The following is a 24,472-nucleotide window of genomic DNA, read 5'->3' on the forward strand; positions in this document are numbered from 1 at the left end:
GTGTCCGTCCCTGCACCCACGCGTGTGTCCGTGTGTCCATGTGTCCGTCCGTAGGTGCAAACCCACGCCTCTGTCCGTGTCCGTCCGCAGCGCTGCGCGGCCTCCGCCCGGCAGGAGGCGCTGTCCGACGCCCTCCCGTCGCGCACCCCCTCCCGTGTCCGCCATGGCGGCGGGTCCTAGCGGCTCGGTAGTGAGCGCTCCGCAGACTGGGGCCGCCGCCGGCGGCGAGGATGGCGGGGCAGCGGGGACGGAGAGGCCGCTGCAAAACTGTTGCGGTGCTCGGGGCAGCGTTGGGGGCGCCAGAGAGCGGGCGGCGCCTCGGGGCGGAGTGGGGCGGCGGTGCTGCCAGGACCCGGGGCGGGGCGGGGCGGGGCGGGGCGGGGCGGGGCGGGGCGGTCCCGTCCCGTCCCGTCCCGTCCCGTCCCGTAGCGTCGGTGTCTGTCGCCGCCGGCGCCATGCGTAGCCGGAGCAACTCGGGCGTGCGGCTGGATGGGTATGCGCGGCTGGTGCAGCAGACCATCCTCCGGCACCAGGTGCGGGACCTGCCGGGAGGCGCGGGGGGGCCGGGATTCTCCTCACTGCGGGCCCCGATGCGCCCCGCCGGGCCCTGGGAAGCCGCCGGCTGACCCCGCAGGCCGGGACGGGCGGAGTTAACAGGGAAAAGGGGCCGCGGCCCCTCGGTGTGTCTCCCCTCGGCAGGACGCGGTGACGGGCCTGCTCCCCGCCAGCGCCGACCACCGGGATGCCTGGGTCCGGGACAACGTCTACAGCATCCTGGCTGTCTGGGGGCTGGGCCTGGCCTACCGCAAAAACGCCGACCGCGACGAGGACAAGGCCAAGGCCTACGAGCTGGAGCAGGTAGGAGGGAGTCGGCAGGAGGGAGGGCCTGTGCCGACCGTCCCGGCATGGCCAGTGATACCAGGGAGCCGGCCGTCACCTCCCAGCTGGTTTGCTTTTGGAGCCAAAAGGTGATGGGAGGCTATGCAGTGAGGATGGGGACAGGGCTGTCCCCAGGCACAGGGAGCAGTAGCAAGGGATGTCAGAGCCTGCTCTTCCTAGAGCACAGCCAGAGGATCCAGCCCTCTGGCTCTGGGGTGATCTGGGGAGACAGTCCTTCTCCCAGGGGCTGGGGAGCTGCATTCTGCAGCTCTGTCCTCCCCCTGCACAGCAGAGCAGCTCGGCCTCCATGGCAGGCCAAGAAATCTTGCTTTCCTCTGCTGTCACCGAGGGAGTAGGGGCCATGGAAATATGAGCAAGGGCTCCGGTTACAGATGCCGGAGCCCTGCAAAGGTCAGTGGCCAGCTGATATCCTGAGTCAGGGCTTCTCTTGGCTGCATGGGGATTAACAAGGCTGTTTTCCTTGTTCCTGCAGAGCGTGGTGAAGCTGATGCGGGGGCTGCTTCAGTGCATGATGAGACAGGTAGGGTCTGGAAAACGCCTCCGAGAGTTGAGTGGTCTCCTTAAGGCCCAGCTCTGCCGCAAAGACGGTCAGTCCTAGCAGTGCCAGCTTTCCCCAGCCTTTCCTGACAAGCAGAGGGAAGGCCCCCTTCCAGCGAGTCTTGAAATAAGCTCTGTCTTGGCATCTGTCCGTGGTGTGATGGAAGTCCCAGTGCTTGGGCTGGTGGCCAGCGGAGCCTTTGCCAGCTGCTCCCTGTCTTGTGGTCTGTCTGGCGCTGAGACTCTGCAGCTCTTCTCCCTGAGGGCATTTGGGTTGACCCTTTTCTGTCCACGCAGTTCAGCAGTGGCTGGTTCAGCTGTGGCTGTGGGCCCTCTATGGCTGCAGCCCTGCACTAGGGTGGCACATGAGCCTGCACTCACTGCCTTGCTGTGTGGAGGGGCTTAGCCCGGGGGCCGTAGGGTTTCTGCCCTGCCAGGCACGGCTCCACATGCTGGGCTAAAAGTGTGGAGCATCCCTTGGCTGCCAGGCCTCTCTGGAGACAGGGTTTGATGAACCCCTGCATCTCCTTGTCCTTCTCAAGGTAGACAAAGTGGAGGCATTCAAGTACAGCCAGAGCACCAGGGACTGCCTGCATGCCAAGTACAACACCCACACCTGTGCCACCGTGGTGGGGGACCACGAGTGGGGTCACCTACAGATGGATGCCACCTCCCTCTACCTGCTCATGCTGGCGCAAATGACAGCCTCAGGTGATGCTGCTGGGGGATGCCATTTCAGCTTTGAGTGTGCTGATCTCCAGGGCTCTCCACGTTCTTGGTCTGGGTGCCAGGCTGCTGTGATGGCCTCCCTGACCTCACTGTTTTCTTATGCTCACAGCACCTGAGGTGGATTTGCACCTCTCGATGTCCATCTCTCTAAGAGCACCCGTTTGCCTGAAGCCCCAGAGCTGCCATAGCAGGGTGGGAGTGGGGATGGGAGCCAGGCAGGGCATGGCTCCCATGGGGCAGGCGTGCAGTGAGGAGAAGGGGTCTGGCCTGGGTTACTGCAGCCTCTTCCTAGGGATGCCTGTGGGCTTGGAGCCACTAATGTGAATTTCTCACACTGCTTCAGGCCTCCACATAATTCACAGCCTGGATGAAGTCAACTTTATTCAGAACCTAGTGTTCTACATTGAAGCAGCCTACAAAACTGCGGTGGGTAGCCCATGCTGGGGAAGGGGAGCATGCCCTGGGGGTGCAGGTGGTGGGCTGGTATCTAGGGCCAGCTGTGGGTCCCTCCTGAGCCCTGGCAGACAGAGTCCCACGGTATCTGCTGGGAGCACCACCGATGGGTGGGACTCAAAGGCTTTCTGGGTGTGCTGTGAACTGCTGCCTGCTCCAACGTGCTGCTGCCTCCGCACAGGACTTCGGGATATGGGAGCGTGGGGACAAGACGAACCAGGGCATCACCGAGTTGAATGCTAGCTCTATCGGCATGGCCAAGGTGAGGCAGGGAGAGGTGCTGGGTGGGTGCCAGGGAGTGCCAGTGGGCCTGTGCTGCTTTTTTACAGGGAAGGCTGGGCACGTTGAACTATTGAGGCTCAGTGCCCTAGGCAGTGATAGGTTCCTGGCAGACCTTTCTCCTTCTGTGCTGGGATAAAATGTGCCCTTCTTGCCTGAGTTTTGCCTGAACTGGGAGTGAGAAATTAATTGGGGTATGTGGCAAAAATGTCCAGGGTCCTGTTGATTTCTGGCTACCTGTGGCTTTGTAGATGTGGTCACATTCTGATCAGGGTGCTCTGCAGCCACAGCAGGGTTTAAATTTATTTACATTTGGGCAGTGTGTTACACAGAGTGGCTGGCATGGGGTAAGAGCTCTTAGAGATGAGCAGCATGGTGGAGGACTTGTTGCTTTGAGTCTCACCCTGCTTGCAGGCTGCCCTGGAGGCACTGGATGAGCTGGATCTCTTTGGAGCAAAGGGAGGCCCGCAGTCGGTGATACGGGTGCTGTCTGATGAGGTGCAGCACTGCCAGGTGAGAGCCATGCAGGCTTTACACCATTGCAGGTTGAACTGTGATCTGCTGGGGCTGCGGTGTGAATGACGCCCAGGCTGGCAACCTAACCACCTCTCCCTCCCCTTCGCCCAGTCCATCCTCCACTCGATGCTGCCCAGGGCCTCCACATCCAAGGAGGTGGACGCCAGCGTGCTCTCTGTCATCTCCTACCCAGCGTTTGCTGTGGAGGACAGTGAACTGGTGGAAATCACCAAGCAAGAGATCATCACAAAGCTGCAGGTGAGTGGCTCTGCCCTTGTCTCGCCCTGCCCAGGAGACAGCTGCAGGCCAAACTGTTGTAGCCCTTTTCCCCCAAAAAACAGGTTTGGGGAGGGGGTGCTGGGGCATGTTCTCTCCCAGTCTCTGTGACCTGTGGCAGGGGTGTGCAAAAGAAACAGTCCTATGTGCTGTGGCCCTAGGCTGTGATCGTAGTGTCTGAACATGAGGCGAGCGAGTGAGGGGGTATTTGGCCAGAGGATATCCCCCGCCCGTGTTTCTGCATTGATGGTACAAGGTATCTCATGCTGTGCTTCCTGCTCAGCACCTCTTTTCCCTCCTTTCCAGGGGCGCTATGGCTGCTGCCGCTTCCTCCGGGATGGGTACAGGACCCCCAAAGAGGTAAGTGTACCCAGCCCAGCTACCTGCCAGAACTTGAGTGCAAAGCAGCAGCTGCCCTGGGTTGCATTTTCAGCTCCCCCAGGTGCAGCACAAGGGCTGTGGTGGGGAGCACTGGGAAGATGAGAGCCCTGAGTAGCCCCAGGCAGTCACAGGCCTGGACAAGGCTTCTGAAAGTGCCAGAGCCCATTGCAGAGATGGTATATCCAACCCACACCCATAGCAGATAGGCAGAGGCTGTATCTGCCTGCATCTGAGACCTGGTGGTGTTGTGTATCTCTTAGGCTGGGGGAAGATGGGACCACTGCCCTGTGTGGGAGCCCTGCGGAGGTGGGCTCTTTCCCTGGCTCTCCCAGGGCTGCACAAGCCCTGAGTGAGGGCTGGAGGCCTGTGGAGGTGACTGTGCAGTGCTGCTTCCGGACAGGCTTGGCTCTGCAGCAGTACTGGAGGTCACAAAGCTGCTTCTGCCTCTGCTGGCACAGCAGGCAGCTTGTGTACTGCCACACTTGGCTCGCAGTGGAGCATGTGGAGACTTTATTCTACTGCTCTGGGGAGAGAAAACAGGAAAATTTTCTAGGGAACAGTCGCATTTGATAACCACAGAACCAGGACACGGTACTCGGAGGCTCTTAAATCGTCACTGGCTGTTGGGCCCATAATCTGGTGGGGCTCCTCTGGGCATGAGTGCTTCTGAATTTTTTTCCTCTGCTCTGCCTCTTCAGACCTGACCATAATAGGCAACGTGTGTGGCTGCATCTCTCCAGAGCCAGAGAAAAGCAGCAGCATCTCCAGTCTGACTTTCTTAGCGCTCATGAGCTTTGCCAGCAGCAAAGCTGTGGCTTACTTCTGGGGAGCTGCGAGGCATGGGAAGGGCGGTGTTGCCTGCAGAGGCACTGCAGCTGGTTGGAGTCAAACGGGAGTTTGGGAGCTTGTGTCTGGTGTGCAGGCACTATAGAGAACATCTGCTCCCTTTGTCCCTCCTGTCCTCTCGGCCTGGCAGTCTGCTAAGGCCAGCTCTCTCCCCTCTCTGTAGCAAAAAGAGTTAAAGCAGTTAGTAGGGAGGATTGAGCATGGGTCCCTTGGGGCACCATACCATGCACATCTGGTGTGGGAGGATTTGGCAAAAGCAGCTCTCCATCCTGACCTCATGCCACGTGACAGCCTCACAGTTACACCAAATGTCAGGAGGAACCCTGCTCTCTGTCCCCGCATGACCAGCCCAGGCCCTCGCACCCTGCTGGGCCAGCCTGGTGATGCCTGAGGAGGCAAGCGCTGAGGGGCTGGGGCAGAGAAGGCAAGGTGATGGGGAAGCAGGTGTCCCCAGTGCAGCGAGGGGGACTGTTGTACGAGGCTCTGGGGTGCTCTTCTGGGGACTGCGTAGGCTCCCTTTGCCCAGGAAGGGTGAGGCCCTTCAGCATCAGTGCAGGGGGCTTGGGAGGGGGTGTCTTGGAAAAGACACAGCCTGGAGGTGAAACTGCTTTTCGGCTCTGTCTCAGCCATCATCTGCAGAGGAAGACAGAGAGGGTATTTGAGGCTTGGGCCTTGGGGGGAGTAAGAGTCCTGTCAGTTTGAGGGGATCCTGCCACCCACCACTTGCCTTGCTGTCACACCCTCCCTGCAGGACCCCAACCGTCTCTACTATGAACCTGCTGAGCTGAAGCTGTTTGAGAACATCGAGTGTGAGTGGCCTCTCTTCTGGGCATATTTGATCATTGATGGGATTTTCAGTGGAAACATGGAGCAGGTAAGGGAGGCAGGACCTGCCAGGCTGGTGGAAAGAAGTCCCTGGCAAGGGAAGTGTGCGGGGGAATGATGCAGGGAACCATGACTGGGGCAGATCCCCTCCCTTCTCTCCTCAGGTGCAGGAGTACCGGGAAGCCCTTGAGGGGGTTCTCATCAAGGGGAAGAATGGGGTGCGCCTGGTACCAGAGCTGTACAGTGTCCCACCGGATAAGGTGAGTGGTCCTGAGCTATGGTGGGAGTGGGAATGGCTCATTACCAGATAGTTGGATTTTAATTGCTTATTAACACAAATTGTTAGTAAAGCAACACATGTAGTGCATGGAAACCCTGTGTTTAAAAAAAACAAACAACACAAAACAACAACATGGATTGGAGCTGTTATAAAATCATGTTGTATAAAGAAACTGCTGGAGTCAGCGTCCTCTGAGAGCTCAGGACGTGTGGACCTGAGATGAGGGGGTTGTGCTGAGCTCCCGTTCAGTGGTGAGAGTGTTTGTGTGGGCTTGAGCAGAGAGCAACAGCCTCCTGGTGCTCAGGCTCTCCCCACCAGCATCCGAGAGCATCACCCCAGTGCTCCTGGGGTATGTCAGTCGTTCCATGGGATGGCCCGTGTTGGTAATTCAAACTCAGTCTGAGCAGCTGATCTGTTGTCTTTTGTGGGTACCTGGGGCAATCACGAGAAGAAGGGAAGAATGTAGCCAGGATATTTTTGACCCTTTGTGGCAAATGCTTTCATAGGCTCTTTTTTTAAGCCTTAAAGTGCTGGACTTCAAAATGCAATGATGATGCTTCCTTCAGCATCCTGTGTCTCTGGATCCCTCCCTGACCTCCTGGCTTGCCTTCCAGGTGGATGAGGAATACAGGAAGCCCCACACTGTGGACAGGATACCCATGGGCAAGCTGCCACTCATGTGGGGGCAGTCCCTCTACATCCTGGGCTGCCTGATGGCCGAGGTATGGCCACCCCTGGTGATGGGGAGGGCTGTGGGGCCAGGCTCTGAGCTCTGAAAGGGCAAATGCTGCCACCCTGAGCCACCTGCCATGGGGAAGTTGTCACCTCCGTCCTCCAGGACTTCTTAAAGGGGGATTGTTTGTAAGCATCACCTGTTCTACCCAGTCCATTAAATGTTCATCTCCTCATACCTCTTTTTCCTCAGGGGTTTCTAGCTCCCGGTGAAATAGATCCCCTCAACCGCCGATTTGCAACTGTTCCCAAGCCTGATGTGGTGGTCCAAGGTGAGGGAAAGGGACTGGTCTGAAACCCTTGTGCCTGGCAGGTCTGGGGACTCTGCCCATGCAGAATTCACGGGGTGGCTCTGGGGTGGTGCTGCTGGTTGGCGGCTGGTGCAGCCAGATCTCAGCCCTGTCAAGGTGGGTATAAGATGTGGTGCAAGTTCTTCCACTCCACCTTGCATTACCCCAGAGAAATATAATCTGCTACAGTCTCCTCTGCAGAGAAGTTGAAAACTGTCCTGTCCTCCTGCCACTTGGCAGGGAAAGCTTCGGTGTAGAGTGTTAGGAGGAGCAAGGCAGACCTCTGCAGTGAGAACTCGTTCCCAAAGGGACCCCAGACAGCTGCCTCTACCTGCTGTGGCACCTTGTATGTGTCCACAAAGGCCAGGCGTAGTGCTGTCACACCCTTGTGCCCCTGCCATACTGAGCCTGTCCTCCTCTCTCTACAGTATGCATCCTGGCAGAGACAGAGGCGATCAAAGCTATCCTGAGGAAGGAGAACATCGACGTGGAGACTGTGGCAGAGGTCTACCCCATCAGAGTGCAGCCTGCCCGCATCCTCAGCCACATCTATGCCCGCCTGGGTGAGCTGGGCTCCCTGCTCCTTCAGCGAAGGGGGTGCAGAACAGTCTGTCCCATCCCCTGGCACTCCTGCTTATAGATGCTAATGTCCTGCCCTGCTGCTGCCTGCTTGACTGTTGAGGGCTCTGCCACCCATGCCTGGGCCTGGTAAAACTACTTCTGCACAAGGGGAGCTGGGGTGGCAGGCAGTGCTGTTCAGGGCGATTCTGAAAGGCATGAAGCTTTGGCTTTGCAGTTTCACAGTTGCCCTAGGGACAGGCAGGGGCTCTGATCCATGTAGGACAGACCTGGGGTGGCAGGAGCAAACTTTTGTTCCTGTACCCAGATCTCAATGTGGGGGCAAGCCAGACTACAGTCTGGCAGTCCCTGGCTGAGAGATCCTGTAGCTCAGGTGGGACGGCTGTTGTTCGAGGGTTGGCAGGGCTGAGCATGAGGGGACAGTGTGCTCCAGAGCTCTGCACACTCATTCCCTGACACTGCAACCCCTTGGGCATGGGGCTTGTTGTGCAGGAGCTGGAGACCGAGCTTGGGCCAAGGAGAAACCTGATCTACCGTAGGCTGCACGCGCTGGCTAATTTAAGCCACCAAAAGGCCAAGTGTGACATGGGCAAAGGGAGCAGGGGAATAGCCTGGCAGCTGCCAGGGCTGACATGACCAAGGGGTAATGCTGCTGCTGCACCGTCTTGGGCTCTGGGAGTAATCCAGGAGCAATGGGAACACTGATAGAGCTGTCAGCTTTGGCGGGATGGCCCTGTGCAGGGGGGAACATCCCCAGAGACCCTGGAGGTGTGGCACGTTGCGGAGGTCAGGACGGGCTGTATGTCCCTGTTTCAGCAACAGTCCCTGGGAATGGCCTGGGTGTCTGTAGCTCCCTGGATGGGGCTGGGGGACAGATTATCACTGTCCTTAGAGCTGTGCCAGCTCAACACAGGGTTCTGGGGTACCCTGACCATAAACCAATGTTTTCCTCCTGCCTGGTAGCACTGGGGCCTGTCTCTGCTGCTACATCCCCTTTTGTGAAGAGGCTTGCACTAAAACCTCCTCCTTCTGTCCTGTAGGCCGCAACAAGCAGATGTGCCTGACGGGTCGGCCCTACCGGCACATGGGCGTCCTTGGGACCTCCAAGCTCTACAAAATCAGGAAGAACATCTTTACCTTTACCCCACAGGTGGGTAGCATTGCACGGGCTCATTTGCAGCTGTCGAGCAATCTGGAGCTGGGCAGGAGGTTTCTCCACTGGCTTGAGCACTCGAGTTATTCTCAGGGGTGGCTCAACACCCTCTGAACAGTCTGGGAGGGCAGAGCAGCCCCAGCTCCATGGTGTGAAGCAGCGGAGTTGGTGGTCCTGGCTGTGTGCATGCTGGGGGGAGATGGTTTCAGCCTTCTGATGATATGTGTTGGGTGAAAATCCCTTTGCTCACTGTGACAAGGACACGAGGAGGAGGCTGTTGGCAGGACAGGGATCCGTCTGTCTAGCATGGTGCAGGGATGAGCAGGGTTGTGAGCCTAGTGCTGTGGGAAGTGCGTATTTGCTTGGGATAGTCACAGCATGGACCACCTGTGCGGGGCCTGGGTGATGCTGCTGCTGAGCTATACTGTTAGCTCCTTGTAGTCGCTGGTGGCCAGTAGCTGCCCTGGGGTTGAGGGTCCCTTGCTAGACTGTACTGGCACGTACCGGGTGAGGTGGGATCAGCTGTGGGTGCAAAGGAGCATCTCCCCTGGGTGCGCTGTCTGGCTGGCCTGGCTGAGTACCAGTAGGAAGATGTGGGTGGCACCAAGGGGACCTGGTGGCTGCAGGAAGGGCCACTCATGTCTCCTGTTGTCCTCACAGTTCATAGACCAGCAGCAGTTCTACCTGGCTCTTGACAACAAGATGATTGTGGAGATGCTGAGGACGGACCTCTCGTACCTCTGCAGCCGCTGGAGGATGACTGGGCGGCCAACCATCACCTTCCCCATCTCCCACACCATGCTCGGTATAGATCCTCCGGCCTCACAAAGCATTTGGCTAGAGCAGTCCTGGGAAGCAGCCTCTGCAGGAGGAAGAGGGTGGGCAGATATGGGGCCATCTTGGTAACGGGGACACGGTGGAGCTGGAACAGCCAGTAGTGTCCTGTAAAATGCTTACCGCTCAAAGGGGCCACACTGAGTTGGCAGCTGTCCTGGCAGATAGAGGGGCTGCCTGCCAAGCACTAGTGCCTGCAGCTCAAGGGATGTTTGCTGGCATGGAGGTATTCAGTCTCCAGGCAGCTGGGCTTGTTGGGAGGCCTTTTGGGAGCAGGACCAAAAAAATAATCCCCCTGTAAAAGTGTTCTCGGGCTCTTCCTGCATCTTGACTCTTCACTAAGACTAACAACCTGCTAAAGACTTTCCTAGACAACAGGGAGGGGAGAACAGCAAACCAGAAGGAGCAGAGAGCTGCGCAATGGCACAGATCAAAACTGGCTGCTCTGGAGCAGCTCACAGCTTCCCCATGAGGCTGGTGTAGGGAAGGGGCTCTGTGTTGCTTTCAGGCCTCTTTGGCTTTCCTTGTGTACTTGAAATTCCCTTAGCATCTTGAGTATCCCCTTTCCTGTGGTGTCTTCTGCCCCTGACAGCAGCACCCCCTCTGCTGCCTTGTGTGAAAGCCAGGGACAGAGCAGGGGGCAGTTTGGGTCCTGCTGTCTGGTACTGTCGGCTTCAGCCCAAGGTGAAATCCCAGGAGCCTGGAGTGTGTCTTGGCCTGACTTGGCTGGAATCCAGCCTGAACAGTCCTGAATTTCTCTTTTTGGGTGGTGCTTTTGGTGCCACAGCCTGGCTGTGCCCCCCAAAGCAAGGGTTTGGCCGATGTCATAGTACTTTGTGTGTCTGAATGCCCACCTGGCCCTGTGTTACCTTCTGGGAGCCTGTTTGAGCAGGAGAGCCTGACTGCCTGTGTCTCTGTCCCCAACAGATGAAACTGGCAGCAGCGTGCACCCCACAGTGCTGGCAACGCTGCGGAAGCTGCAGGATGGGTATTTCGGTGGCGCAAGGTGAGTGTAGCTTCCTGGGGTACAGGAGGGCTGGTGGCCTCTGAGAGCATGGTTATGAGGGTACCTCCTGGTCGTGAGCTGGGGCTGATGGGGAACAAGCTGTGAAGGATACATTGGGGTGTGCTAGGCTGTAAGTGCATCCCAGGGCTACAGTCCCAACAGAGAAGATGCAAGAGAGGGTATATCTCTTCATGCCATTAAACTTATGGCTGCAGGATCCCTCTAATAGCTTTTGGGCAGCCCGTCCATGCCCACCTGTGACTGGAGGAGTTGCAGGCAGCTAAAGTAGGCACTGGGGCATGTGTACGCTCCTTGGCATCTAAGCCTGGCCTGGATCCAGGAGGCAAAGCCAAGGGTATTGCCTCCCCCTTCCTCTTTGTGTGACCTCCCCTCCTCTCGCCCAGGATCCAGACGGGTAAGTTGTCGGAGTTCCTGACAACATCATGCCGAACGCACCTCAGCTTTATGGACCCTGGGCCAGAGGGTAAGGTCTTTACCAAGAGTTACGAGCTCAGCATTGACAGCTTTGAGGAGCTAGACGCCGAGGAGTGGCTGCATGGCTTGCAGATAGCAGAGGATGGTAAGGGGGAACAGGCCAGTCACTTCTGTGGCATGGCAAATGCCAAACTGAACCGTAAACCCGTAACACCCAACCTCCCTGCCAGTGTCTGCCACTGTGCTCTTCATACACTTGGATTTTCACCATGTTTCTGTTCCCATCTGACTCTCCATCAATTAACCTTCTGTGGGTGACGCTCATGGTGACACCAGTGGGGTGGGACTGGGTGAGCTGATGCAGCTGTTGTAGCCTCCTGGCCAGAGGGGTTTCCCAGCCAGACGGGGCTGAGACGGGGGGACATGGCGTTGGAGAGCATGGAGAGCACTCCGGAATGAGCTGCTCCAACCTCTGTAGGCTTTTGCGTGGGGAAGAGACAAAGGCTCGGCATCCTGCCTCCGCTTCGGAGATTTGGCTGACGATCTTTGGTGCACAAGTGTCGGCACAGAAAGTGATGGTACAGCGCACGAGATGGTGGGGAAGAGCCACTGAGTCCCCAGGCAGTCTTTAAGTGTTGTTTGCCCGAAGCCTTTGACACTTCCTGGGCAGAGCTGCTGTGGGTAGGGTGCCTGAGAGGGCCTTGGCCCATCACAGCGTGATGGACTCACCTTGTCCTGGGACCGTGGTGGGCTGCAAGTTTTGCTCCTCCCCTTGCAAGCAGGTTGGGGTACGTCCTCCTCCTGCGTGACCTGGTGTTGGTCATCTTCCCAGCCTTCCCATCAGTCTGCTCTGCCTCTGCTGCTCCTATAGCCAATGTTTGCACTGCTGTGACTCAGAATACTTGTTTCTCTTGCCCTCTTCTCGCTTTGCCTGTGGTCACAGGTGCTGGCATGAGGCATCCCTACCAGGTGTGGAAAGGGAATGCCATGCTATCGGCCTGAGCCGCAGTCAGCAGCTCATCTCCTGGGGCAGACGCTGGAGAGCAGCAAGGCTTTACCCTGGCCCACTGACTGGAAGAGCATCAACAGCTCTGCATTGTAGTGCATTGTCTTGGCATGGGGCATCTCCTGCCCAGGGCATCCCCCTCACTGCTGGGCAGCGCTGTTTTTCCCCAGCTGAGCATAGACCTCTCTGACTACCCTCCTCTACGAGCAGTTAGCGAGTGGTGGCTCTGACACTCCTGATGTGGACTGGGAGCAATGCAAGCTGCTGGAGGCTGGGCAAAGAGCAAGGCAGGAGCTGTAACTTCTCCTCTAACTCCTAATTAGAAATAACTGGTAATTTCTAATTAGAAATAACTGTTGCAGAACCCACCCTGCCTTGCTCCTGTGCTGGACTTCTGCTGGGATGAGGCCCTTGCTGTGCTGGGGTCTCCTAAGAGGTCTCTGCTTGGACAGGCTGCCCCTGGCTATGCCTTCCTTTCTTTGCTGGAGGAGTGGAGTGCAAGGGTTTCACCGTGGGGTTTGAGCAGACCCCACTGTCCTTGCGCAGGCTTGGAGCAAGCATGCTGCAGCCCCATCACTTCCTTTGTCCAGGTGGGACTCGGAGGGAGCCCCAGTTTGTCTCCAGCTGGCAGCCAGTGTCCCAGGCAGCAGAGTGGTGCAGGAAAGGGCTGCCATGGCTGCCGAGCTTTGTGAGCCTGGCTGCCGTTGCTGTCCATCTGGCTGCTGGCAGTAGCGCTGCATTGTCGCTTTGTGCAGACAGCAAAGCTTTGCCCTCGCCGAGGCACAGCTGGGGAGCTCCCTAGGGCCCGGGGGTGCCCCAGCACAAAGCAGCTGAACCCGCCCTCTTCTGACTCCCCTTCCAGAGGACACATACGACGAGGTTGCTCAGTACTTGGACCACCTGCTGCAGCGCACGGTTCCCCAGTCGAACCTCCCTCCCACCGCCCAGCGGGGAGGGCTGAGCCGCTTCCGGGCTGCAGTCCACACCACCCGTGACCTCGTGTCCCTGGCGTCCAAGGCCAAGGACTTACATGTCCAGAGTGAGTAATTCCAGCACCCTCAGCATCTTTGCTCCAGCCTGGGGCTGAGGCTGAGGTGCTTTGGGAGCTTTCCCAGCTGTGCAATGCTGGGGTCCCCAGGGGAGCATGCCATGGGCTGCAGAGCAACCCAGCCTTTGCCTGGGAAAAGGCACATTGTGTCCATCATGTCAGTCCTGGCCATGGAGTGTCTTGGAGTTGGTGCCTGTGCAGTCCTCATGGAAACTGCTGAACAATAAGGGATGGCAGCTCCCCATGGCATTCCTCTAACTGAGTGTGCAGGGGCTGCTTCTCCCACAGCCAGCTTCTCTGCAGGGGCTGCTGAGGGAGCAGACTGTCACATGTGAGGTGTTTTGGGGCACAACAGTGGTTGTTGGGGTTGAGAAGCGTGCACCAACCTTGGCTTTCTTTTAGATGTTGGGTTGTATGTCCCCAGCAAGATCTTCCAGGCATCCCAGCAGTCAGTTAAGCTGCTGAGTTCACCCCACCAGCACGACATGGATGGCAAGGTGAGCCCTGTCCCTCCCAGACTGGCCAAGCAGTGCCATCCTTTCAGCTGGCGATGGAGGGTTCTTGTGGGGCTGCACGGGGAAGGCTTGGGGTTTCGCAGGGGAAAAATCCATGGGTAAATGACCTTGGCTCTATAAGCAGACTGTACTTGGTGCGGGGTGCTGGTGGTGCTAACCAGGATTGTGGGTCTTCCTCCAGAGTCACACGCTCTATGCAGAGATGAACCTGCCCCGTGATGAGGATGGCAATGTGGACTGCAAGGCACTGGTGGACCAGCTGCGCATCTGCCCCACACTGCAGGAGCAGGCAGACATCCTCTACATGCTCCACATCCTCAAGTACGATGAGCTCCTAGTCCTGCTGGCTCACTGAGCAGAGAGAGCCAACCCACAAAGCCTCGGGGCTGCCAGGGAGCTGCCACAGGGCAAATTCCTGGCTAGAACCCGGCATCCCCTTTACTGCAGGGGGCCTGAGTGGCACACAGGGCTTGACAGCAAGCCTGGCCCCACGGTCAAGGAGCTCCTCACAGAGTTGTACGTGCGCGTGGGGGACACACGCCAGTGGGCACTGATCCGCTACATCTCTGGCATCCTCAAGAAGAAGGTGGAAGCTTTGGATGAGGTAACAACTATGCAGCCAGTCTCTAGTGGGCTGAGGCCTGTCGGACAGGAGTCAGCAGAGCGGGCAGGCAAATTGTAGCTGCATCAGTGCTGTCTCCCTCTGCCTTGTGCTGAGGCCCCAAACCCCGAGCTGTTGGTGATGCCTGGGGTGACCCTTTCTGTCCCCAGGCCTGCACTGACCTCCTGTCTCACCAGAAGCACTTGACGGTGGGGCTGCCCCCAGAGCCACGTGAGAAGACAATCTCCGCGTGAGTGTGGCACCTCTCCCTCCCCACGCGTGCTGGGCTGAGGCTGGATGTGAGCCCGCTGCTCTGGAGTCTGTGGGCAGGAGCAGCTCTGGGTGTCTGTCCCCAGGCTCTATCTCTGCTCTCTGAGCTGTACAGACCAGGAGAGATGCAGGGCTTGCTCTGCTGCCTCTCACCTGCTCTGCCGTTCATTCCCTCTCCAGCCCAATCCCCTACGAGGACCTTGTTCGCCTCATTGATGAAGCCAGCGAGAAAAACCTCAGTGTGTCCATCCTCACCCAGGTGAGGGAGCCGGGGCAGTGGGGGACCCCACAGCTGGGCGCCTGCCTTGGCGAGCAGCAGTGGGGTGATCTGCCTCTTGCCTTCCAGGAGATCATGGTGTACTTGGCCATGTACATGCGCACACAACCCGCACTCTTCGCTGAGATGTTCCGCATCCGCATTGGGCTCATCATCCAGGTGATGGCAACAGAGCTGGCACACTCCCTGCGCTGCTCAGGTACATGCAGCAGGGATAGTACCCTGGCTGGGGTGGATGCTGCGGTGCTTGGGGCCTTGTCAGCCAGGAAGAAGTGCTGTTAAAAATGGGCAGCTCAGTGCCAGGATGAGACCCTGCATGAAAGTGTCAGGGTCTGCAGCTAGGACTCTCTTGGGCAGCACAGACAGGTGATTTCACTGCAGTCTCTATTCAGGCATGTGTTGGGCTGGCATGGGGAAGAGTCTCTGTTGTAGGCAGCACCTGGAGTTAGTGTATGTCCTTGGAGGATGAGCTCCTGTACCAGTGCTTCCCCTGCTAACTGAGTGGGGTGTAGGGTAGAAATGTCCCAAGAGGGCTGTGAAGCAGGGTGCAACCACCAAACTTTGTTCTCTCCAGCTGGAGAAGCCACCGAGAACCTGATGAATCTAAGCCCGTCAGACATGAAGAGCCTCCTCTACCACATTCTCTCCGGCAAGGAGTTTGGGGTGGAAAGGAGTGGTGAGTCTCTTGGCAGGGTGGCGAGAGCATCTCTGGGCAAAGCAGAGTCCTGGTGTGGAGCATGGCCAGCTCCACGTGTTCCTAGCTGTGGCGTTGTCCCTGTCCTCCTGCATGTCCAGCACAGCTGCTTCTGCACTGCAGTGGTCCATCGAGAAGCTGTGCTCTTCAGCAGGGTGGTGCTGAGCCAATTTCTGTGGATCAAGCCAAGTCCTGTGGCTACTGGGGCTTTGCTTAGTTTGGCACTTGGCCCGGTCAGGCCTGAACTGAAGCAGTTCTGTGCTATGCTCATGGATCTCTGATGCTGGTTGGGATAGAGGGCAAACGCGTGCAGAGGTACCAGTGCCTGAGCAGTGACACGGGACGTCCATGCCCTCAGCTATGGTACCCACTCTGGACCTCTCTTCCCTTCCAGTGCGATCAGTCGACTCATCGCTCACCACCGCTGTCTCCATCTGTGAGGTGGGGGCTGTCGGGGCCACCAAACCTGAGCGTGCCGGCATCGTCAGGCTGAAAAGTGAGATCAAACAGGTGAGGGCAGGTGGTGCAGGCTGCTGCTGCCAGTTTTGTGGGTGACAAGCAGCTACAGGACAGGCAGGATTGATGGGAGAGCAGGAGGGAGCTCGCTCCTGGGCTTTAGAGAGCCTACAGCTGCTTCCAGGAGCTTCTTTTGGCTCCAGTCCTGCCCTGGGGGGAGAATTGGGGTAAATCTGTTAGTGGGGGTTGCTCTGGAAGTGCAGCACAGGGGCTCTTGAGAAGGTGCAGGGGTGGGGAGGACCATGCAGTGTCCCAGGCATGGCTGGTGTCCTGGTGGGTCTCTTCCAGCAGCAGAAACCTCATTTCCTTCTTCTCTTGCAGCAATTGGATAAGCGTAGGCAGTCTCTGACTGGGAGTAAGGTGAAGCCACTGTTGTCCTCCTGCAGCCTCAGCTTTTATCCCTTATGCCACGCACCAGGGCAGCTTCCGAACATGCATGAGTTCATGAGCTTTCTTAAACAAACCCGCTGAGTGAGCTGCTGCAGCAATTAGCTGGTTTCCCCTCTCAGCAGGCTCGTGGTTTTTCTGTTCAGGATTGTGGAAGAAGGCTGGCTCCCTGGGAAGAGGTTGGCATTGCTTAATATGCTGTGCGGGCCCAGGGCTAGCACTGCCCCACAGCCTTCGGGGAGCTCCTCTCTGAGTGGAACCAGCCGTGTTTGGACTGGCTGGGAGGAAGGCTTCTCTAAGCCGTGGGTGTACTGGCATTACAACCAGCTGGGAGCTGTGCTCCATAGCTGCTATGGCTGAATAGATCCCATTATACCCACAAAAACTTGCTGAGTGGGATGGCATGATGTTTGCAGTGCCATGGCGAGCAGTATCCCTGCAGGCAGGTCACTGGTAATCACTGGATCCTGCATGTAGCCTCCCCAGCTATTCCTTCTTTGGGGCAAGAGGCTCCTGCCCAGCTACAAATGACAAGGACCTTCTCCGGTGCCTGATATGTGTCCAGGAGGAGTCCTGAGCCCTCTGAGATGGGGCCTGCAAGGCCCAGGCTGATGCAGCACGTTTATGGCCAACCTGCTGTAGCGTGAAGTCTGTCATCACAGAGGGACCACGTATGTGGTGAGGAGGGTTGTCCACAGGCAGCGACCTTGCTGCTGGCCCTCCAATCTGTCTGAGACTAAATCCCTGCCCGTGCCAGCAGTCAACAGAGCAGTAGCAGCCCTGCTCCTGTGTGCTGACTGGCATGAGCCTGCTGCTGCTGCAGCATGGGCATGTGGGGCCCCACAGCTGCTCCGTGCCCTGGCGCAGTCCTTCCCCTCTGATACTAATGTGATAATTTCCACAGCTCGCCTTTCGAAACTGCCTCTCAGTCTCCAGCTAACTGCAGCCCCTGGGATAAATGCCCCATGACCTGAGCTTGGTCCATGCTACTGCTGCTCTGCTTGCCATGATGGTTGCCCTGCTCTGGCACAGTCTGATTTTTGTCTCTCCCTTTCTCCTTCAGCCCCTCAGTTTGCAGTCCGGGGATGCCGACCTAAAGTCCTCTCTGGTAACCTGTGTTTATTGGCTGCACGCATGGGGTCTGTCCTGTCTGTGCTCCGGGGGGTGCTGCAGTGAGCTAGGGCTGCAGGGTGGGCTTTGCTGGGGGCAGGGGGTGGCAGCTCTGCCCTGGGAACCAGGCTGGGTGAACACAAACTCTTGGGCAGCAGCAGCAGGCTGTGTTCTTGTAGGGTATTTAACTTTGCAGCAGTCTCTGTTGTCCTTGTTTTGTCTGCCCAGTCCACTGGGCACACAGAGCTGCTGGGCAAGGGCTCCTTTTCAAGCATGCTGGAAGACCAGGGCAATAAGGACAGCCGCCAGGGCCAGTGGCAGCGGAGACGGCGGCTGGATGGGGCCCTCAACCGTGTCCCTGTGGGCTTCTACCAGAAGGTCTGGAAGGTCCTGCAGAAGGTGAGCTGGATATCTGGCTTGGCTCTTCTTCATGCATGTGAGTCTGTGGTCCCGGGCACCAGCCTTGCCAGAAGGACTTGGGCACCTGGGGCTGGTCCCCAGTGTTGTGTAGATACGTGCTTTATGGACAAGGCCTGCAGCTGGCCCTGGAAAGCTGGAGAAGAGCTGGAGCTGCCTTGTAGGCACGTAGGACCTACCTCATACTATGCCGACCATTGCAGAGGGGTGCTAGGTCTGCTCAGGTGCTTTACAGGGCTGGAGCAACAGCTGAAGCAACTCTGGACACAGCTTGTCCTTGGCATGGTAAGCCAGGGAGCAGAGCCCCATGCTGTGTGCGGGAGGGCTCTGGTGGTGATGAACTGATGGGAAAGGAGTGATGCTATGCAATGAGTTAGGAGGTGGAGCTGAGGTGTGTGGGCGGCACGCACCAGTGCTCAGTTAGGAGTGAGCTGGTGGGCTGGACCTACGTGTCTTACCACAGTGCTTCTCCAGGCTATAACCATGGTCACTCCTTCTTGTTCTGCAGTGCCATGGCCTCTCCGTGGAGGGCTTTGTTCTCCCCTCTTCAACAACCAGAGAGGTAGGAGGTTTATGTGAAGGGGAAACAGGGCAGGTGGGTTTGTGTTGGGCGCTGGGTTGCCCTTGGCGAGTGCTCAGCGTAGCTCAAGAGTTGTGCTGGTGGTACAGTGCTCTAGATGCATTTCTTTCTCCCTCCTTACAGATGACCCCAGGGGAAATTAAGTTTGCTGTGCATGTGGAGTCGGTCCTCAACCGTGTGCCCCAGCCAGAGTACAGGCAGCTGCTGGTGGAGGCTATCTTAGTGCTCACCATGCTGGTGGACATGGAGGTGCACACCATCGGTGGCATCATAGCTGTGGAAAAGATCTTGCAGACAGCCAACGACCTCTTTTATGAGGAGCAGGTAGGGTCCAGGCCTCACACAGAGGCCACTGCCTACACCCAGGGCTGCTGCATGCGTTCCGCATAGCTATTCAGGGTTCACCCACCTGGAGGGTCCCGTCTGTTGTTCCCATTGTGTTCATGGGGCACAGAAAAGCTGTAGTGTCCTCCTCCCACTGCTCACCATCTATGTGTCACCCTGTGAGTGCAATGGAGGATGCTTGGGATAGAAGCTGGTGAAGGGGCTGCCCTTATTCCTAACGCTGCCTTTCTCCTCTCCTCTCCAGAAAGCCCTGGGTGCTGATGACCACATGCTGGAGAGAGATCCTGCAACAGGCATCTGCAGCCTATTGTACGACAGTGCACCGAGTGGTCGATTCGGCACCATGACCTACCTGTCCAAGTCGGTGGCCATGTATGTCTACGACTTCCTGCCCACCGACGGCTGCTCCATGCAGTAGCTCTCACAGCTCCTCTCCCCAGTTTGCAGATGCTGCGGGAGGATTGTTTCATACAGCTTTTAAAGATGGGCATTAGGCTAGTTTGCAGGCAGCCTGCATGGCCATCTCTCCTCCCAGTCCTGGCCTCTTGGTGGGTGAGCAGCTCTCCCAAGAAGCTCCGCAGGAGGCACACGCGCTAAGCTGACCTGTGCCTGCGTGCAGCCTGTGGAGCAAGGGATGGCAGGGAAAGGTTGAGCTTTGAAGCCTGCTTGTGTTAGTAGTGTCTGCCTGCACGGCTCCTCCTGAGCCATCACCCCCAGAGGGGCCTGTGTTTGAGGGTCCCCCTCACCAGGCGTGTGTGCTTGGCACTGCAGCACTCCCTGGCCAGCTCGCACTCTCCCTGCCTCCAGCAGATTTGAGGTTTTTAACCTGTTTTGTGCTGCTTTTTATTCCAAATCCACAGGGTTTATACTAGTGTAGGCTGGAGCCCTTGCTCTTCCTGCTCCTAACGGAAAAGCTTTGTTAGAGGAACGGGGAATGCCACCTGAGTCTCTCCCAGCACACCTAAAATGAAACCAGTCCAGCCTGGCCACAGCTGTGCTGCTTGGAAGCAGGCAGCCCATCAAGTCTCCCTCAGGGGTCCTGTGTGCACAGCTGGGGAGGCTGCGGGAGCCAGGAGCATCCCAAGGTGGGAACAGATACCTGTTACCTTTAAGCTGTGAGCACAGGGCTTCTGGCTGGCTGAGGGATGTTGGTGGCAGCCCCTCTGTGCCATCTGCTCCATCTCTGGCAGTGTCGCTGATGGTTAAGTCACAGGTTCCTGAGTTGATACAGGCCCTGTGAAGCAGTTCCAACTGATGTGGATCAGGCACACCCATCAGAAAGTGGTGGTGGGAATGGAGTTACAGAATAATAGAATGGTTTGAGTTGGAGTGGACCTTTAAAGGCCATCTAGTTGAACCCCTCCGCAGTGAGCAGGGTCACCTTCCACTAGACCACTTTGCTCAGAGCGCCATCCAACCTGACCTTAAATGTTTCCAGGGATGGGGTATCTACCACCTCTCTGACCAACCTGTGCCAGTCCTTCACCACCCTCAGTGTAAAAAATTCCATCCTTATATCTAGCCTAAAGGTACCCTTTTTTAGTTTAAAACCATTAGCCTTGTCCTATCACAACAGGCCCTGCTAGAAGGTTTGTCCCCATCCTTCCTGTAGCCCCCTTTAAGTCATGGAAGGCTGCAATAAGGTCTCTCTGGAGCCTTCTCTTCTCCAGGCTGAACCCCCCCAGCTCTCTCAGCCTGTCCTCACAGTGGAGGCGCTCCAGCCCTCGCAGCATCTCTGTGGCCTCCTCTGGTCCCACTCCAGCAGGTCCATGTCCTTCTGATGTTGGTGCCCCAGAGCTGGAGGCAGCACTGCAGGGGGGTTCTCCCCAGAGCAGAGCAGAGGGGCAGAATCCCCTCCCTCGCCTTGCTGCCCATGCTGGGGATGAGCCCAGGCTGCAGGGGGCTTTCTGGGCTGCCAGCGCACATTGCCAGCTCATGTCCAGTTTTTTACCCCTCAGTACCCCCAACCCCTTCATCCCCTGGCTTGTGTTGATACCGGGGCTTGCCCTGACCCCAGTGCAGGACCTTGCACTTGGCCTTGTTGAACCTCATGAGGTTCACATGGGCCCGCTTCTTGAGCCTGTCCAGGTCCCTCTGGGTGGCATCCCGTTCCTCAGGCACATCAAGTGCACCACTCGGTTTGGTATCATCTGCAAACTTGCTGAGAGTGCACTTGATCATACTGTCTATGTCACTGATAAAGATATTGAAGTGTACTTGTCCCACTATGCACCCCTGAGGGACACCACTTGTCACCAATCTCCATGTGGACTTTGAGCTGTTGACCACTACCCTCTGGATGCAACCATCCAACCAATTCCTCATCCACCAAACAGTCCACCCATCAAATCTTTACCTCTCCAATTTAGAGAGAAGGATGTTGTGGGGGACCATGTCAAAGGCCTTACAGAAGTCCAGGTAGACAACATCTTCCCTTGTCCGCTGATGTAGTCACTCCATCATAGAAGGCCACTAGGTTGGTCAGGCAGGGGTTGCCCTTGATGAAGCCATGCTCACTATCTCGAACCACCTTTCTGTTCTCCATGTGCCTTAGCATAGCTTCCAGGAGGACCTGTTCCATAGTCTTCCCAGGCACAGAGTTGAGGCTGACAGGTCAGTAGTTTCCAGGGTCCTCCTTTCTACCCTTTTTAAAAATGTGTGTGATGTTTCCCTTCTAGTCACTGAGGACTTCCCTTGACTGTCATGGCTTTTCAGATATAATGGAGAGTGGCTTGGCAACTACATCAGCCAATTCCTTCAGGACTTTGTGATGCATCTCATCAGGTCCCATAAATTTCTATATGTTCAGGTTCCTCAGGTGGTCATAAACCTGATCTCTTACAGTGGGAGGGACTTTGCTCCCCCAGTCCCTGCCTTGTGGTCCATACACTCAAGAGGTGTGGGGAGAGAGGTTGCCAGTGAAGACTGAGGCAAAAAAGTTTTTGAGTACATCAGCCTTCTCTTCTGTTCTTTCCAGTTTGACATGGTCGCGCTCATTGCTGGGGTATGCTTTGTTTGACCTTCCTTTTCTGGCTGACATACCTGTAGAAGCCCTTGTTATTCTTTGTGTCCCTTGCCAAGTTCAGCTCCAGCTGCGCCTTGGCCTTCTTGACTCCATCCCTACACAACCAGGAAATGTCCCTATACTCTTCCCAGGATACCTGTCCTTGCTTCCACTGCCTGTGCATTTCCTTCTTGCCCTTTAGTTTGAGCAGCAGGCCTCAACTCAGCCATGCCGCTCTCTTGCCCTCTTTTCGTGATTTCTTACATTTGGGGATTGCGAGCTCTTGCGCTCTATGGAAAGTATCCTTAAAGATCTGCCAGCTCTGTTCTGCTCCCATGTCCCTGAGGGCAGTTTCCCAGAGGGTCCTATTCACTGACTCCTTGAAGAGCTGGAATTTTGCTTTCTTAAAATTCAGGGTCCTGACTTTACTCTTCCCTTGACTCATATCTCTCACGACTGCGAACTCTAACAGTGCATGATCACTGCAGCCCAGGCTGCCTCCAATCTTGATGTCACCGATTAGCTCACTTGCGTTGGTGACAATCAGGTCCAGTATCATATCTCCTCTGGTGGGGCTGTCTGTTACCTGGCTGAAGAAGTTATCCTCGATGCGCTCCAGGAGTCTCCTGGATTGCCTGCAGCAACAGGCTCAGGGCCCTCACTGGCACCCCGTCCCTCTAATCTTGGTGTGTCATTCTACAGCTTGTCACGGGCAAGCCTAATATTATCCCCCTCCCCTTTCAAGCCTAGTTTAAAGCTCTGTCAATGAGCCCCGCTAGCTCGTGAACAAAGACCCCCTTCCCCCTTTCAGAAAGGTGAAGCCCATCTGACAGCAGGAAGCCTGGTGCTGTATAGGCCATCCCATTATTGAAAAACGCAAAACTGTGGTGGTAATAACCAGCCACGGAGCCACATATTAATAGACTGGGTCTGTCTGTTTCTTCCAATGTTGTTGCCCATCATCAACAACACTGGAAGAAACAGACAGACACAATCTGTTCTGAGAGGAAAAAACAACCTGTGCTCCAGATTCCCTTACCAGCCATCCCAAAGCCCAAAAATCTCTTTTGATCCACTTGGACTATCACTTGGCATTGTGGCTTCCTTGGCATTGTGGCCACCTACGTGTAAGAGTAGCAGCGGGTAATAGTCCAAGGGCCATACCAGGCTAGGAGGTTTCCTAGTGATATCCTTAACCTGGGCCCCAGGGAGGCAGCAGACTTCCCTGAGGAGGATCTGGCCAGCATATCGGACCCTCGGTTCCCCTTAGAATTCTGAGAGTCACCTACAACTATAACCTGTCTTTTCTTCCTGGTGGAGGTGGCCGTGATACGGGGCTCAGCCTTTCTGACCTTGGTAGCACCTCTGGTGAAGATGGACTGTCATCTACATCAACATTCATTGGGTGGTATTGCACATCTAGCGCCTCGTACCTGTTGTACAGAGGCGCCTGGGAAGGCGAGGCAGGCAAGGGGGGAGGTTCACCTGCTGCCCCAAGCATGGACTTGCCTCCCTTCCCTCTCATTTAAGCTGTTGCCTTCAGCCTGGTGGGGGGAGGATACAGGATCCTTTTTATCTTGGGTTTTTCCTGGTGGTTGTTCCCATTTCTGTCTCGGGGAGGGCAGCACATGGTTCTAGCAGTCTCTCTTTCTGAGACTCCCTGATGCTCCTTAGCCTTTCTACTTCCTACGGTTCCTTTGCCACCACACTGAGCAGATCGTCCCCCTGGTGCCACCTCACACTGCTATTCTCACTGCTGCCATCTGTCATCAGTGACGGGCTCTGGCACTCCCTGCAGCCCAAAACCTGGGTGGCTGCATGTTTTCATGGGAGCTGTGTCTGGGCTGCCGCATCCATCCTGGCGAGTGCAGGGGACACGACTTTCTGCTGGGTGGGTACCACAGCTCAGCTCCTGAGGAGGGTGAAGGCCGCACCTGGAGCTGGCAGTGTCACTGTCCCCTTCCCACATGCCGTGCTGCGCCGCGCTCTGGTTGCCCGCTCTGGTTGCCCGCTCTGGTCACTGTGCTCCTGCTCGCTTCCACTCCCCAGGCTGCTTTTATGGGTGTGGGGGCTGCCGTGGCTCTGTGGGCCGAGACCTGCTGCTCCGCTGCGGATCAGGCCGGCTCCGGAGCAGCTCCCCTCGGCGTGTTTTGTGATCTCCTTAAAGCCAGGTTAAGTCCATGGGTTGTCTCTCAGCGCTGCATCCTGAGGTAGCTGATATTCTGTAATTGTTGCCTGATGATTCTTCCAGGCCTGGTGAACTCTGCCCCAGGCAGAGGGGGCTGCAGCCCCCACCCCGCTGCTCCCTCCGTCCCGAGAATACCGGCAGGAAGGCGGTTTGGGAGCCAGCGGGGTCCCGACGTGGTTTGGGCCTCAAACCGGGACAGCCCGTCTGGGGCGGGGCACGGGGCTGCTCCCTCTCGCGCGGGGCGGGGGGTGGGTGTAGGCCTCCGGCCTTTCTTAGTGACCATTGTTACATTTTTAAAGACAGTCCACCCCCACGAGCTGCGGGCGGTGGGGACCCCCAATAAAATGTCTCGTAGGGTGAGTGTGCGCCCTGCTTTCCTCGCCGGGCGGGACGGGGCGGGACGGGGCGGGACGGGACGGGGACTACAGCTCCCGGCATGCCTCGGGGCGGCACGGTGCCTCCC

The 24,472-nt window shown here is 57.1% G+C and overlaps 1 protein-coding gene across 8 annotated transcripts; it reads left to right on the top strand.

Annotated features, from left to right (window-relative positions):
* Positions 1 to 390: 390 nt before the first annotated feature.
* PHKA1 (phosphorylase kinase regulatory subunit alpha 1) lies at positions 391 to 24,368 on the top strand. 8 transcript variants are annotated; one of them, XR_012589162.1, is made up of 33 exons: positions 392 to 533; positions 700 to 858; positions 1,373 to 1,420; positions 1,980 to 2,148; positions 2,510 to 2,592; positions 2,801 to 2,881; positions 3,313 to 3,411; positions 3,526 to 3,672; positions 3,997 to 4,050; positions 5,669 to 5,791; positions 5,907 to 6,002; positions 6,637 to 6,744; positions 6,948 to 7,026; positions 7,473 to 7,607; positions 8,664 to 8,773; positions 9,437 to 9,581; positions 10,538 to 10,616; positions 11,021 to 11,196; positions 12,920 to 13,096; positions 13,508 to 13,602; positions 13,802 to 13,941; positions 14,068 to 14,224; positions 14,392 to 14,471; positions 14,672 to 14,750; positions 14,838 to 14,967; positions 15,343 to 15,444; positions 15,857 to 15,972; positions 16,300 to 16,338; positions 17,429 to 17,473; positions 17,675 to 17,874; positions 18,401 to 18,454; positions 18,596 to 18,796; positions 19,062 to 24,367. XR_012589162.1 is itself a non-coding variant. In XM_074601686.1 (33 exons), the coding sequence occupies exons 1-33, from the start codon at positions 456 to 458 to the stop codon at positions 19,233 to 19,235; spliced, it is 3,729 nt and encodes a 1,242-aa protein (XP_074457787.1). In that variant the 5' UTR covers positions 392 to 455; the 3' UTR covers positions 19,236 to 24,368. The 8 variants fall into 8 exon arrangements, 6 of the variants coding, with proteins under 6 accessions (XP_074457790.1, XP_074457787.1, XP_074457789.1 ...); XM_074601686.1 differs by having other exon boundaries at positions 17,704 to 17,874; positions 19,062 to 24,368; XM_074601688.1 differs by having other exon boundaries at positions 11,021 to 11,100; positions 17,704 to 17,874; positions 19,062 to 24,368.
* The last annotated feature ends 104 nt before the right edge of the window (positions 24,369 to 24,472 follow it).

The sequence above is a fragment of the Larus michahellis genome, chromosome 9, assembly GCF_964199755.1.
Source record: "Larus michahellis chromosome 9, bLarMic1.1, whole genome shotgun sequence".
Classification (NCBI taxonomy): Eukaryota; Metazoa; Chordata; class Aves; order Charadriiformes; family Laridae; genus Larus; species Larus michahellis.

Bases quoted from the DNA above. Each gene is read 5' to 3' on its own strand.
- PHKA1 (XM_074601686.1), top strand. From the start codon at position 456: ATGCGTAGCCGGAGCAACTCGGGCGTGCGGCTGGATGGGTATGCGCGG. The intron at 3,673-3,996 runs GTGAGTGGCTCT...CCTCCTTTCCAG, and splicing joins AGATCATCACAAAGCTGCAG to GGGCGCTATGGCTGCTGCCG. The intron at 18,797-19,061 runs GTAGGGTCCAGG...TCTCCTCTCCAG, and splicing joins ACCTCTTTTATGAGGAGCAG to AAAGCCCTGGGTGCTGATGA.